Source organism: Saccopteryx bilineata, chromosome 1, assembly GCF_036850765.1.
Source record: "Saccopteryx bilineata isolate mSacBil1 chromosome 1, mSacBil1_pri_phased_curated, whole genome shotgun sequence".
NCBI classification, from domain to species: domain Eukaryota; kingdom Metazoa; phylum Chordata; class Mammalia; order Chiroptera; family Emballonuridae; genus Saccopteryx; species Saccopteryx bilineata.
In genome coordinates, this window is record NC_089490.1 from 213,425,589 (window position 1) to 213,439,477 (window position 13,889).

General features: G+C 34.5%; 1 protein-coding gene across 1 annotated transcript in view; it reads left to right on the forward strand.

The window, feature by feature from the left end:
- Nucleotides 1–13,889, forward strand: part of WDR64 (WD repeat domain 64) — a 93,319-nt gene that overhangs the window by 62,569 nt on the left and 16,861 nt on the right. The window contains exons 19-22 of the mRNA XM_066253486.1: nt 599–635; nt 7,188–7,327; nt 8,717–8,822; nt 13,312–13,370. Coding sequence (XP_066109583.1) covers nt 599–635; nt 7,188–7,327; nt 8,717–8,822; nt 13,312–13,370 — 342 coding nt within the window. The remainder of the gene's footprint in view (nt 1–598; nt 636–7,187; nt 7,328–8,716; nt 8,823–13,311; nt 13,371–13,889) is intronic.

Genomic DNA, 13,889 nt, shown 5'->3' on the forward strand with positions numbered 1-13,889 from the left:
GGAAGAGACAACACAGTATAACACAGTGGTTTTCAAATTGCGTTTTCAGCCCTAGTTTTACATATTTTACACATTACACTTCTAATTAGGGTTTTGTTTAAAGGGACGTTTTCACTGCAAATATTATTGTAAAACCACTAGCACGGTGGAAGAATAAACTTATAAAGATGTAAGAGTCAGAAAGACTTGAACTTGAACCAAAGTGTTCTATTTATCTGATTAGCTTTAGAGACAGCACTTCATCTCTCAGTTTCCACTTCTTCTTCAGTAAAAAGTGAACAATAAGCGTGACTTGCATGGTTGTTAATAGAATTCGAAATAATGTACTCCAAGAACATGGCATGGATTAGGCATTTAATTCCTCTGTTATCATGCTATATCTGAGCCACTAGGAAAATGTTCCATTGCAGATACCTAGTTTATGAATATAAAAATATCTGCAATACATATTTCAAAGAATTAGCTCAAGAATAATTTTAATGTTTAGAAATGTATTAACTATCTGAAGAAGCTACTGATCCAGTATATCTCATTTCTTTATGATGTCATAGAAATATCTTCTTTTTCCTCCCTAATTTCTTTTTCTCCCCTAATTCAGGGAAGCAAGCAGAGCATACATGACAGTGAGGTTAAAGGTCAGTATTAAATCACCCCACTTCTTTTTTATATATATACATATACACAACTACCTATTCAGGAATATTTGGGAATAGGTACACAATCTTTTTATTTTTTTCTTCTAACATATTTTTTAATTTTTATTAATTTTTCATTTATTATGTTTACATGGATTCAATGTCCCATTGAATAAAACTCCCTCACCCCCCACCCCTGTGTCCCTTTTTATATCCCTTTTGCCCCCTTCACCTAACTCCCTCCCGCCTACCCTCTAGGATTTGCTGTCCAGTTATCTATATCTCTGTGTTATTTATATATAGTTTCACAAATCCCTTTACCTTCTCTGATCCCATCCCCTCATCCCCCTTCCATCTGACTGCTGTCCCTCTGGTCTCTGTGACCCTGCCTCTGACTCTATTCCATTCCTCAGTTCACTTTGTTCATTAGATTCCACATATATGTAAGATCATAGGATATTTTTTTTCTCTGCTTGGCTTATTTCACTTAGCATAATCATCTCCAGGTTCATCCATGTTGTCACAAAAGGTAAGATTTCCTTCTTTTTAACAGCCATTTAGTATTCCATTGTATATATGTACCAAAGCTTTTTAATCCAATCGTCCACTGACAACCACTTGGGTTGTTTCCAGATCTTGGCTATTGTAAACAATGCTGCCATGAACATGGGGGTGCATTTCTTCTTTTCAATCAGTGATTTGGTGTTCTTAGGATATATTCCTAAAAGTGGGATAGCTGGGTCAAAAGGCAGTTCCATTTTTAAATTTTTGAGGAAACCCCAGCCAGATCTCCACAGTAGCGGCACAAGTCTGCATTCCAACCAGCAGTGCAGAAAGGTTCCCTTTTCTCCACACCCACTCCAGCACTTATTGTGTGTTGTTTTGTTAATGGGCGACATTCTGACTGGTGTGAGGTGATATCTCATTGTGGTTTTAATTTGCATTTCTCTGATGATTAGTGACATTGAACATTTTCTCATATACTTATTGACTATTTGTATGTCTTCTTAGAAGAAGTGTCTATTCATTTCTTTTGCCCATTTTTGATTGAATTGTTTACCTTCCTGGTGTTGAGTTTTACAAGTTCTTTATAAATATTATTTATTAACCCTTTATCAGATGTATTGACAAAGACAACCCACTCTTATTCAACACAGTTCTGGAAGTCCTAGCCACAGCAATCAGGCAAGAAGAAGAAATAAAAGGCATCCAAATTGGAAAAGAAGAAGTAAAAGGCATCCAAATTGGAAAAGAAGAAGTAAAAATGCCACTAATTTCTGAATATTAATTTTATATCCTGCTACCTTGCTGAATTCATTTATTAAGTCTAGTAGTTTTTTGAGTCCCATTGTGTGGGTTGTCTTTTTATTTTGTTCATGGTGTCTTTTGCTGTGCAAAAGCTTTTTAGTTTGATATAGTCCCATTTGTTCATCCTGTCCTTTATTTCACTTGCCCATGGAGATAAATTAGTAAAAATATTGTTACGAGAGATATCGGAGAGTTTACTGCCTATGTTTTCTTCCAAGATGTTTATGGTTTAATGACTTACATTTAAGTCTTTTAACCATTTTGAGTTTATTTTTGTGAATGATGTAAGTTGGTGGTCTAGTTTTATTTTTTTGCATGTACCTGTCCAATTTTCCCAACACCATTTATTAAAGAGACTGTCTTTATTCCATTGTATGCTCTTACCTCCTTTGTCAAATATCAATTGACCATAAAGGCATGGGTTTATTTCTGGGTTCTCTGTTCTGTTCCATTGATCTGTATGCCTGTTCTTATGCCAGTACCAAGCTGTTTTAAATACAATGGCCTTGTGGCATAACTTGATATCAAAAAGTGTGATATCTCCCACTTTATTCTCCATTCAAGATTGCTGAGGCTATTCATGTTTTTTTGGTTCCATATAAATTTTTGGAATATTTGTTCTATATCTTTGAAGTATGTCATTGGTATTTTAATAGAAATCTCATTGAATTTATAGATGGCTTTGGGTAATATGGACATTTTAGTGATGTTTATTCTTCCTATCCACGGACATAGTATATGCTTCCACTTGTTTGTATCTTCCTTGATTTCTTTTATCAAAGTTTTATAACTTTTCAAGTACAAATCCTTTACCTCCTTTGTTAAATTTACTCCTAAGTACTTTATTCTTTTTTGTTGTTGCAATAGTAAAGGGGATTGTTTCCTTATTTTCTATTTTTAACAGTTTATTGTTGGTATATATTGTAAAAATGCCACTAATTTCTGAATATTAATTTTATATCCTGCTACCTTGCTGAATTCATTTATTAAGTCTAGTAGTTTTTTGACTGAGACTTTAGGTTTTTCTATGTACAGTATCATGTCATCAGAAAATAATGATAGTTTTATTTCTTCTTTTCCAATTTGGATGCCTTTTATTTCTTCTTCTTGCCTGATTGCTGTGGCTAGGACTTCCAGAACTGTGCTGAGTAAGAGTGATGAAAGGGGACCCCTGCCTTGTTCCTGTTCTTAAGAGGATTGATTTTAATTTTTGTCCATTGAGTATGATGTTGGCTGTGGGTCTGTCAAAGATGGCCTTTATCATGTTGAGGTATGTTCTCTGTATTCCCACTTTGCTGAGAGTTTTGATCATAAATAGGTGCTGGATTTTATTAAATGCTTTTTCTGCATCTATTGATATTATCATGGGATTTTTCTCCTTCCTTTTGTGTATGTGATGAATCACATTTATTGATTTGCAAATATTGTACCAGCCTTACCTCCTCAGAATAAATCCCACTTGATCATGGTGTATGATTTTTTTCATGTATTGCTGAATCTGGTTTGCTGATATTTTGTTGAGAATTTTAGCATCTAAGTTCATTGGGGATATTGGCTTATAGTTTTCTTTCTTTGTAGTGTCTTTACTTGGTTTTGGAATGAATATAATGCTTGCCTCCTAAAAGGAGCTTTGAATTTTTTCCTCCCCTTGTATTTTTTGAAATAGCTTGAGGATAGGTGTTAGTACTTCTTCGAATATTTGGTAAAATATGCCTGTGAAGCCATCTAGTCCAGGACTTTTGTTTGCTGGGAGTTCTTTTTCCTTACATTCTTTTTTAAAAATTAATTTTAATGGGGTGACATTGATAAATCAGGGTACATATGTTCAGAGAAAACATCTCCAAGTTAATTTGACATTTGATTTTGCTGCATTCCCATCACCCAAATTCAAATTGTCTTCTGTCACCTTCTAACTGGTTTTCTTTGTGCCCCTCCCCTCCCCTAACCCCCCCCTCTTCTCCCCCCCACCCTGTAACCACTACACTCTTGTCCATGTCTCTGAGACTCATTTTTATGTCCCACCTATGTATGGAATCATATAGTTCTTAGTATTTTTCTAGTTTACTTATTTCACTCAGTATAATATTATCAAGGCCCATCCATGTTGTTGTAAATGATCTGATGTCATCATTTCTTATGGCTGAGTAGTATTCCATAGTATATACGTACCAAAGCTTTTTAATTCACTCATCCACTGATGGACACTTGGGCTGTTTCCAGATCTTCGCTATTGTGAACAATGCTGCCATAAACATGGGAGTGCATTTCTTCTTTCAAAACAGTGCTGGGAGTTCTTTGATAACTGTTTCAATTTCATGTGTTGTAATCAGTCTGTTTAGGTTTTCTGATTCTTCCAGATTGAGTTTTGGAAGATTATATGTTTTTAGGAACTTATCCATTTCACCTAGGTTGTCCAATATTTTGGCATACAGATCTTCATAGTATTTTCTTACAATCCTTTGTATTTCTGTGCTGTCAGTTGTTAGTTCTCCACTCTCATTTCTAATTTTATTTATTTGAATCCTCTCTCTTTTTTCCTGGTGAATCTGGTTAAAGATTCATCAATCTTGTTTACCTTTTCAAAAAACCAGCTCTTGTTTTCATTGATATTTTGTTTTTGTTTTTAGCATCTATGTCATTTATTTCTGCTCTGATTTTTATTATTGCCTTCCTTCTACTTCCTCTGGGCTTTATTTCTTGTCCTTTTCCTAGTTCTTTTAGATGCAAGGTTAAATTTTTTATTTGAGCTTTTTCTTGCTTCTTAAGGTATGCCTGTAATGCTATGAAATTCCATCTCAGGACTGCTTTTGCTATGTCCCATAAATTTTAAGTTGTTGTATGTTCATTTTTACTTGTTTCAAGGAAATTTCTGACTTCTTCCTTGATCTCATTTTTAATCCATTCATTATTTAATAACATGCTATTTAGCCTCCAAGTGTTTGAATGTTTTTCAGCTTTTCTATTGTAGTTGATTTCTAGTTTCATGCCATTGTGATCAGAGAATATGCTTGATATGATTTCAATCTTCCTAAATTTATTAAGACTATTTTTGTGTCCTAACATGTGGTCTATCCTACAGAATGTACCATGAGCACTTGAAAAGAATGTATATTCTGCTGCTTTGGGGGTGATAGGTTCTGAAGATATCTATTAAATCCAGTTGATCTAGTATGTCATTTTAGTCTGCTTATTTCTTTGTTAATTTTCTGTCTGGAGGATTTATCCATTGATATTAGTATATTATTAAATTTCCCTACTATTATAGAATTGCTGTTGATCTCACCCCTTATGTCCACCAAAATCTGCTTTATACATTTAAGTGCTCCTATATTAAGCACATTGATATTTACAGTGGTTATATCCTCCTGTTGGATTTCTCCCTTTATCACTATGTAATGACCTTCTTTATCCCTTAATATTGATAGCCTTTGTTTTAAAGTCAATTTTGTCAGCTATAATTATTGCTACCCCAGCTTTTTTTTTTTCATTTCCATTTGCATGAAATATTTTTTTCCATCCCTTCACTTTTAGTCTATGTTTATCTTTTGTCCTGAGGTGGGACTCTTGTAGACAGCATATGTACAGGTCCTGTTTTCTTATCTACACAGCTACCCTATGTCTTTTGATTGAAGCATTTAATCCATTTACATTTAAGGTTATTATTGATATGTGTTGTTTATTGCCATTTTATTCTTTAAATCTACCATCCTCTTTTTCTAGAATTTTTTTCTCCCTTGATTCATTTTACAGCAAGCACCTTAACATTTCTTGCAGTACTGGTTTGGTTGTAATAAATTCCTTGAGTTTTTGTTTGTTTGTTTTTGTCTGGGAAGCTTTTTATTTCTCCTTCAATTTCAAACAATAGCCTTGCTGGATAAAGAAGTCTTGGTTGTAGGTTTTTGCTTTGTATGACTTTGAATATTTCTTGCCATGCTTTCTGGCCTCAAAGTGTTTCTGTTGAGAAGTCAGATGTCATCCTTATGGGGGCTCCTTTGTAAGTAATTAACTGCTTTTCTCTTGCAGCTTTTAGTATTCTTTCTTTGTCTCTTAACTTTAACACTTTAATTATAATTTGTCTTGCTGTAGGCCTCCTTGGGTTCCTCTTTAATGGAACTCCCTGTGCTTCTTGAACTTGTGTGACTTTTCCCTTCATCAATTTAGGGAAATTTTCAGCTATGATTTCTTCAAACAGGTCCTATATTCCTTGTTCATTCTCTTCTCCTTCAGGAACCCATGTGATGTGGATGTCATTACTCTTCATGTTGTCACGGAGCTCTCTTTGAGTTTCCTCAGACGTTTTGAGCTTCTTTTCTTTTTGCTGCTCTGCTTATGTGCTTTTGTTTACCTTGTCCTCTAAATCACTGATTCAATCCTCTGCTTCATTCAGCCTGCTATTAATTCCTTATAGTGCAGTATTCATTTCTGATATTGTATTTGTCATTTCTGATTTGTTCATTTTTATGATTTCAATGACCTTTTTGATGCTTGTTATCTCTTTATTTATGCTCATTATGTCCATCAATTGTTGCTCTAAGATCCTTGAGCATCCAGTCTCAGTGTGGCTTCTTCAGTTATTCTTGGTTATAGATTCCTCTTAGTTTATTCCAAAGTTGGTTTTTCAAGATGATTGTTCTTAAATTAAGTTGTAATCCTATTTGGTCCTGGGAGGTAGCAGTTGGAATATCTACTTACTCCATCAACATCTTTCATTCTATCTCACCCCACTTTTTAAAAATAAAATTATTCTTCAATAGGGAGTTCAGGTGATTGAATACTCTTAATGAATATATATTCTTTTTCTGACTAAATGTTGAAGAACTATAGGATTTGGTAGTTTGAAAGGCAGAATTTCCATTATGATGATACTAATGCTAGATTTGAAAAACCCAAAATATTTTTTCTTAATCTCCAGCTCATTTTCCTAAAATTTATATTAGATTCATAAGACATTCTGCATATGTAAGACCGAAACTGGATGTTTATAAAGTTTTAGCTGTTATGTACAATAAAGAGGTTTTACAAAAAGGCCAAAATAAGCTCTTTAAGTTTTCCAGTGTATAGGATTCCATTTGTTAATGCTGTGGTCTTCTCTCCACTGATTGAAATTCTCTGGGGTTAATAAAAATTCTAGGGAAAAGAATGTGTTGCTTTGGGTATTTCTTACCTACCTACTATGTAGCATTCTATAACATTTTGAAATACAAATATTGCAAACACCATGGTAACTCATTAACTTCCCAATAGGTGAACAAACAGATCTCACTGTGGGAGAGCAACAGCCAGTGGACAAAAAACATCTTGGTGGCACCAGTGTTGCAGATACTCAGCCCCCTGTCCTTGTCACTGCTCATGAGGATGGACACCTTCGTCTATGGACGTTAGAGGTGATGAGGCCTGTTATTTACCCGGGAAAAGAAAAAATGAGAAAGAGGATTATTAAATGAACCTTAGCCTTCTGAGTTTCCATGTAGCATCCAATTTTAGTGTTTTTTTAACCTTCTAGCCAAATCACTGGTTTTGCAGCCTACTCACTGAAAATACCACTCAAACTTGACAATAGGCCAGTTGTGTAACTCAAGAGACCAAATCATTAAAACTGTGAAGTTAACTATTTCACATCTGTCTTTTCTTTAAACTGAGCTATGAGTACATGCTGCTAAATATTTGATTGGATATTTAAATATTAGAGGATATTAATGATGTATTATAGTAAAATAATATAAGAATATTGATATATTGAGTATCCATAAATTTGTAGTTATCCAAACTATTCTAATGTTATTTAAATTGTGTTGGATGTCCTTAAACATTTTATAATAAAAAAATGTTTTATTTACTAGAAGCTTTTAAATGACTTAGGGTGGAGGTAGGTGGCATTTGAGTTTAGAGGACAGAAGATGGTGGAAGGAAAGATCTTGAGTTGACAGGTGATGATGACAGTGATGTCCTTAGAGAGGCAAGGGAGTGGTACCACTCATGAAACTTCTTTCTAGAGGGAAATCCAGAAAAAACAACAATAGTTTTGAGTGGCACTTAGTGGAAAATTCTTTCTTCTCAAACTTAGATGTTTATTTTCTAAGTGAGATGCATGTGGAAGTTCTTCCTGATGTTGACATACTAAGTGCTGAAAAATGATCTGCTGAATTTGAGTCTCTTACAATCTCTAGTTTTGTATCAATATTCAAAAACAGATATTTCTAAAAAGGCAAATACGATATTTCTATTAAAAACAAGTGAGATACATTTAAACCTGAAAGGAATGTTTGTTTAAATGACTATATAATTGGAAATAAGATCAGAAGAATTACGATAAAGGCAATGAGAAGTACAAAAAACAACCCTCAAATGTTGAAATGATCGGTAATAATCAGAGACTAGATGCTTATCATTAATAGTTATCTACACTTATTTCAAGAAAATAAGTTTCTAGGGAAAATGTGGTGGGGGAAACCAGAAGAGGGGGTGAAGAACATAAATAATGATGGAAAGAGACTTGACTTGGGTTGGTGAACACAAAATATACAGATAATGTATTATAGAATTGTACACCTGAATTTTATAAATTTTATTAACCAATGTCACCCCAATCAATTCAATTAAAAGAAAAACATTAAAAAGAAAAAGAAAATAAGTTCCTGTGGATATTTTTAATTACTTTGATTACAAATAGAATTATTTTTTAGTAGTAGAGATGATTTTTAGATAGATTATTCATAGAGAAATTCAACTCTAATATGAATATTTTATAGAATTTATTATTATAATTTATGCAGGGAAGACTACTGAAAGATATGCTACCTTTTACAAAACATTCTGCCATTTCTCTGACATCCTTGTACACTGATTCCTGTACCAGGATACTACTGACTGGCAATGTAGGTAAGCCATTATCCTTATGTAGTATCTATAGGTAGCTATAGGTATCTTAAACTACAAGAAATAAAAAGAATATAAAAAAATATGTGGCACATTTTTTAATTGATTGATTTTAGAGAGACAGAGAAAGGAAGGGAAAGAGGGAGAGAGAAAAGCATTTGTTTGTTGTTCCACTCACTGATTTTTTCCCTTATGTGCCCTGACCAAGGATCAAACCCACAACCTTGGTGTTTCAGGTTGACACTCTAACCAACTGAGCTAACCATCAGGACCATGGCATATATTGATACAAAAGAATAATAGGGGTGCTCAAACATGAGAGTGTTGAGAGTGTTACCTATAGCTTACTGAATGAACAGAACAATGAATGAATGTGAAAAGAACCTATTTTATTCCTAGCACTTTCATTATAGCAAGACATACTATTTCTTTTATCTTTAAGTTGGGAATAGGACTAACCTTACCTTACATATTGTGAAGAATGTAAAGTTCTCATTTTTAATCTTGAAAAGATTATTTTGCATTTACCTTCATTATTAAAGAGAGTAGTCATGTGAACAGAGAGGACAGGAATTATTTGTTCTCAATAGAAAACTTAATTTTATATATCTATGATTATAACTAATATACTTGATTCTTTTTTTTTTTTTTTTTTTTGTATTTTTCTGAAGCTGGAAACGGGGAGAGACAGTCAGACAGACTCCCGCATGCGCCCGACTGGGATCCACCGGCACGCCCACCAGGGGCGATGCTCTGCCCACCAGGGGGCGATGCTCTGCCCCTCCGGGGCGTCGCTCTGCCACGACCAGAGCCACTCTAGCGCCTGGGGCAGAGGCCAAGGAGCCATCCCCAGCGCCGGGGCCATCTTTGCTCCAATGGAGCCTTGGCTGCGGCAGGGGAAGAGAGAGACAGAGAGGAAGGGGGGGGGGGAGAAGCAAATGGGCGCTTCTCCTATGTGCCCTGCCGGGAATCGAACCCGGGTCCCCCGCACGCCAGGCCGACGCTCTACCGCTGAGCCAACCTGCCAGAGCCCTTGATTCTTTTTTCGATGCTTATTTCTTCTCTTTATTTTTTAATTAATTATAAATTGCTCTCATTTCATGTCTCCCATATGTTTAGACATTATGTGTCTGTGAATGTATAAATGCAGTTTTTAATTTTACTAGTGGTTTCCTTTAAGTTTTTCCTAAAATTTAATAAATTTTTTAGAATTTAGACCAAAACAGCATCTTTGCAGTTAAATAAAAAGCTTAGTCCAATTTGCTTTTCTATTTTTGCTTTCCCTACCCCTCCACATATCATTTGTGTACCACTCTTCCACATATCATTTGCTTACGTATGTAATATTGAGACTTGCATTTAAATACTGTCATTACATGAATATTTAAATTGTATATCTTTTCCTTTAGGAACTCTTTTTTTATTTTAAATGTTTTTTACAAGAGTCACAACAAACCATTCTGTATCAACAATTATTTGAATCTTCTGGAGATTATAGAAAATAATTGTATTTGCATTCAGTATTATCAGTTCTACATTTATTTAAGGTTATTTTTATTTTATCTTGTTATATTGCCTACCACCCATCCTTTTATACTCTGTTATGCTTACTCTTGACTTTTTACTTTTATTTATCTGTTGATCTTCATAGTTTTTATAAACATCATTTCTGGTTATAGCAGAATAGAAGAGAAATTGAAGATTAGGCAAATGTTGTCCGTAGTTAAAATAGTTTCCTTATTTTACACTAATTCTATCTGCTATGTGATAAGCCTTTTCAAACAAAAGATGTAGAACTTAAATTTGAAACTATACATAGACTTCTCAGAATGCACCTTTGTGCACTTACTATCATGTAACAACACATTTACCTCTTGAGATTTATTGTTTTTGCCGTGATGTAGAAAAATTGAGTAGGGGTGAATTTGGGGTCCAATCCAGCCTCATTTATATTATAATAAAAGGAGACTTCTCTTAGATTCTAACCTTTACTTCCTTTTTCTGTGCTTTAGTAAATGTTAAAAAACTTCTATGAGGGTCATTATTTAGTCACTATTTAAACCAGGCATCCTCAGACACCATTAGTTACTGCTTTTTGTTGTTATTGCTAAGTAGGCTTTATTTATTCAGATCACTGTTAGGCTCACAGAAAAACTCAGTGGAAATCACAGAGTTTCTGTATCCACCCTGCCCACCCACCCACCCCATACATAGTCTTCGCTGCTTCCAACATCCTGTATCAGAGTGGTACCTTTGTTGCAATTGATGAACCTGCACTGACAAATTATCATCACCCCAAGTACACAGTTTCAGTTTTTACCTCTGGTACTCTGATGCTCTGATGTTAGGTACATACATGTTGAGAATTGTTATGTCTTCTTACCTCTAACATTATGCAATGCCTCTCTTTATCTCGATAACTTTCCTTGCTCTGAAATCTTCTCTGTTTGAAATTATAATTTCTTTTTTATTAACTGAGAGTCAGGGGGCCAGAGAGACAGACATGTGCCCCCACCAGGATCCACCAGGCAAGCCCCCTATGGGGTGATGCTCTGCCCATCTGGGCTGTTGCTCCGTTGCTTGGCAACTAAGCAATTTTAGCACCTGAGGCAATGCCATGGTGCCATCCTCAGTGCCCAGGGCCAATTTGCCTGAATGAGCTATGGCTGTGGGAGGAGAAGAGAGAGAGAGAGAAGGGGGAGAGGGACGGGTGAGAAGCAGGGTTAGAGAAGAAGATGGATGCTTCTCCTGTGTGCCCTGACCGGGAATTGAACTAGGGACTTCCACAAGCCCGGCTGACACTCTACTGCTGAGCCAGTTGGCCAGGGCTCTGTTTAAAATTAATATAGCTACTCCTGCTTTCTTTTGATTAGTGTTATCATGTAAATTTTTATCATTTTATTTTTAATCCATATGTTTCTTTATATTTAAAGTGGATTTCTTGTAGATGACATCTAGTTACGTATTGTTTTTTAATCCATTCTAACAGTCTCTGTCTTTTCATTTGTTTATTTAGACCATGGACCTCTAAAGTGATTATTGACACTTAAATTATATGTGCAATATGTCTTACTATTTTCTATTTGCTGACTTTGTTTTTTTGTGCTTCTGTCTTTGTTTTTCACCCATCTTTTGCCTTTTATGGTTTTAAGTGAGCATTTTATATGATTCTATTTTCTCTCCATCCTTAGCATATTATACTTCTTTTTCTTTACTTTTCTTGGTGGCTTCCCCAGAGTTTGCTACATATATTTACATCTGATTCATATCTACTTTCAAATAACTCAATGTCACTTCATGGATAGTTAAATGCCTTATAATAATATATTATTCCTCTTTCTTCCCACTCATTCATTATGTCATCATGGTTATTCCTTTCAAGTATTCATAAATTATAATAATCAAATACATTGTTGCTGTTATTACTTTGAATAAACTATTATGTTTATTTTTATTTTGTCTTTACTTGTTCCTTCTCCTATGCTCTTCTTTTATATAAAACTGAACTTTTCATCTATGTCATTTTCCTTCCTTCTTAAGAAATTTTAAAAATATTTCTTGAATGGCAAGAAATATTGAAGGATAATTTCTAAAGATACAGAATTCTAGGTTGGTAAGTTTTATTTTTCCTCAACACTTTAAATATTTTGCTACATTCTCTTCTCACTTGCATGGTTTCTGAGAAGATGTCAGATGTAACTTTCATATTTGATTCTCTATAAGTAAGGTGATTTTCCCCCTCTGGTTTCTTTTAAGGCTCTTTATTTATTGTTAACTTTCTGTAGTTTGAATAAGATATTCCTATGTGTAGTCTTGTTGCTTTTTAAAATCTAGTTGTAATTATTGTTTGGATTGTTGTATGATTATCTCCATAAAGTTTGGCTTCATTTAATCATGGTGTATCCATTTCTATTTCATCTACCCTGATGTCTAGAAGAATTTTGACTTTGAGTGTATAAGGCAACCTCAATATAACCTATTAAGCCAGAAACAAAAAAAGAATTGCTACATATAAAAATTGATAGAACCTGACTAGGCAGTAGCGCAGTAGATAGAGCGTTGGACTGGGATGTGGAAGACTCGAGTTCGAGACCCTGAGGTCACCAGCTTGAGTGCGGGTTCATCTGGTTTGAGCAAAGCTCATCAGCTTGGACCCAAGGTCGGTTACTTGGTCTGCTGAAGTCTCGTGGTCAAGGCACATATGAGAAAGCAATCAATGAACAACTAAGGTGTCACAACGAAAAACTGATGATTGATGCTTCTCATCTCTCTCTGTTCCTGTATTTTTGTCCCTCTTTATCCCTCTCTCTGACTCTCTCTCTCTAAAAGAAAAAAAATTAATATAAAATTTTTTCCTTCATTTCTGGTTTCTCAAATTCTGTTTTATTTATCATTATAAATGCCTGAATCAAAATATCTGGGTAGGCTTGGTAGTGTTTACTTAAACAACAGAATAACCAATTAACTATTACAATGTTTAAATTTTATACAGAAGGACACATTATCTTTTGCAGTATTGGTTCTTTCCTGGATCCACCTCATGATGAAAAGGTAAAAATTTTAGTTTTTGTTTAATTAGGGAATCAGCACATATTTATTGAGCATTTCTCTGTGCTAGACATCACAACTAAAAATAGAAATAGAAGACAAGACTCCCTATTCTGAAGTCAAATATAGTACTACTGAAACTTAAGCTATATAACATTAGCCATGGTCTACTGGTAAAAGGGGACAAGAGAGTGAGCCAGCCACCAGTCACTTTGCAGCTACTTCAGGTTTTGACTTATTTGTGAGAATCTGTGCAGAAACCCAGAGCTTCAAAGGGTTCATACATCATCAAGTCCTCCACAGTCAGTTTTTATATTTTACATATCTTCATTGAAGAAAACTCCATAACCTTTCTTTGCAAGCCTAACCTTGTGTCCAACCATTATTATTTTCAAGAAACTCTTATATCTAGTCTAAATCTTTCTTATAATTGAAACATACATATTCTATTTTTAGGGTTAATGTAATATAGATATCAGAATCTCCTTATTTCATAACCAGATAAATATGCATTCTCTATGT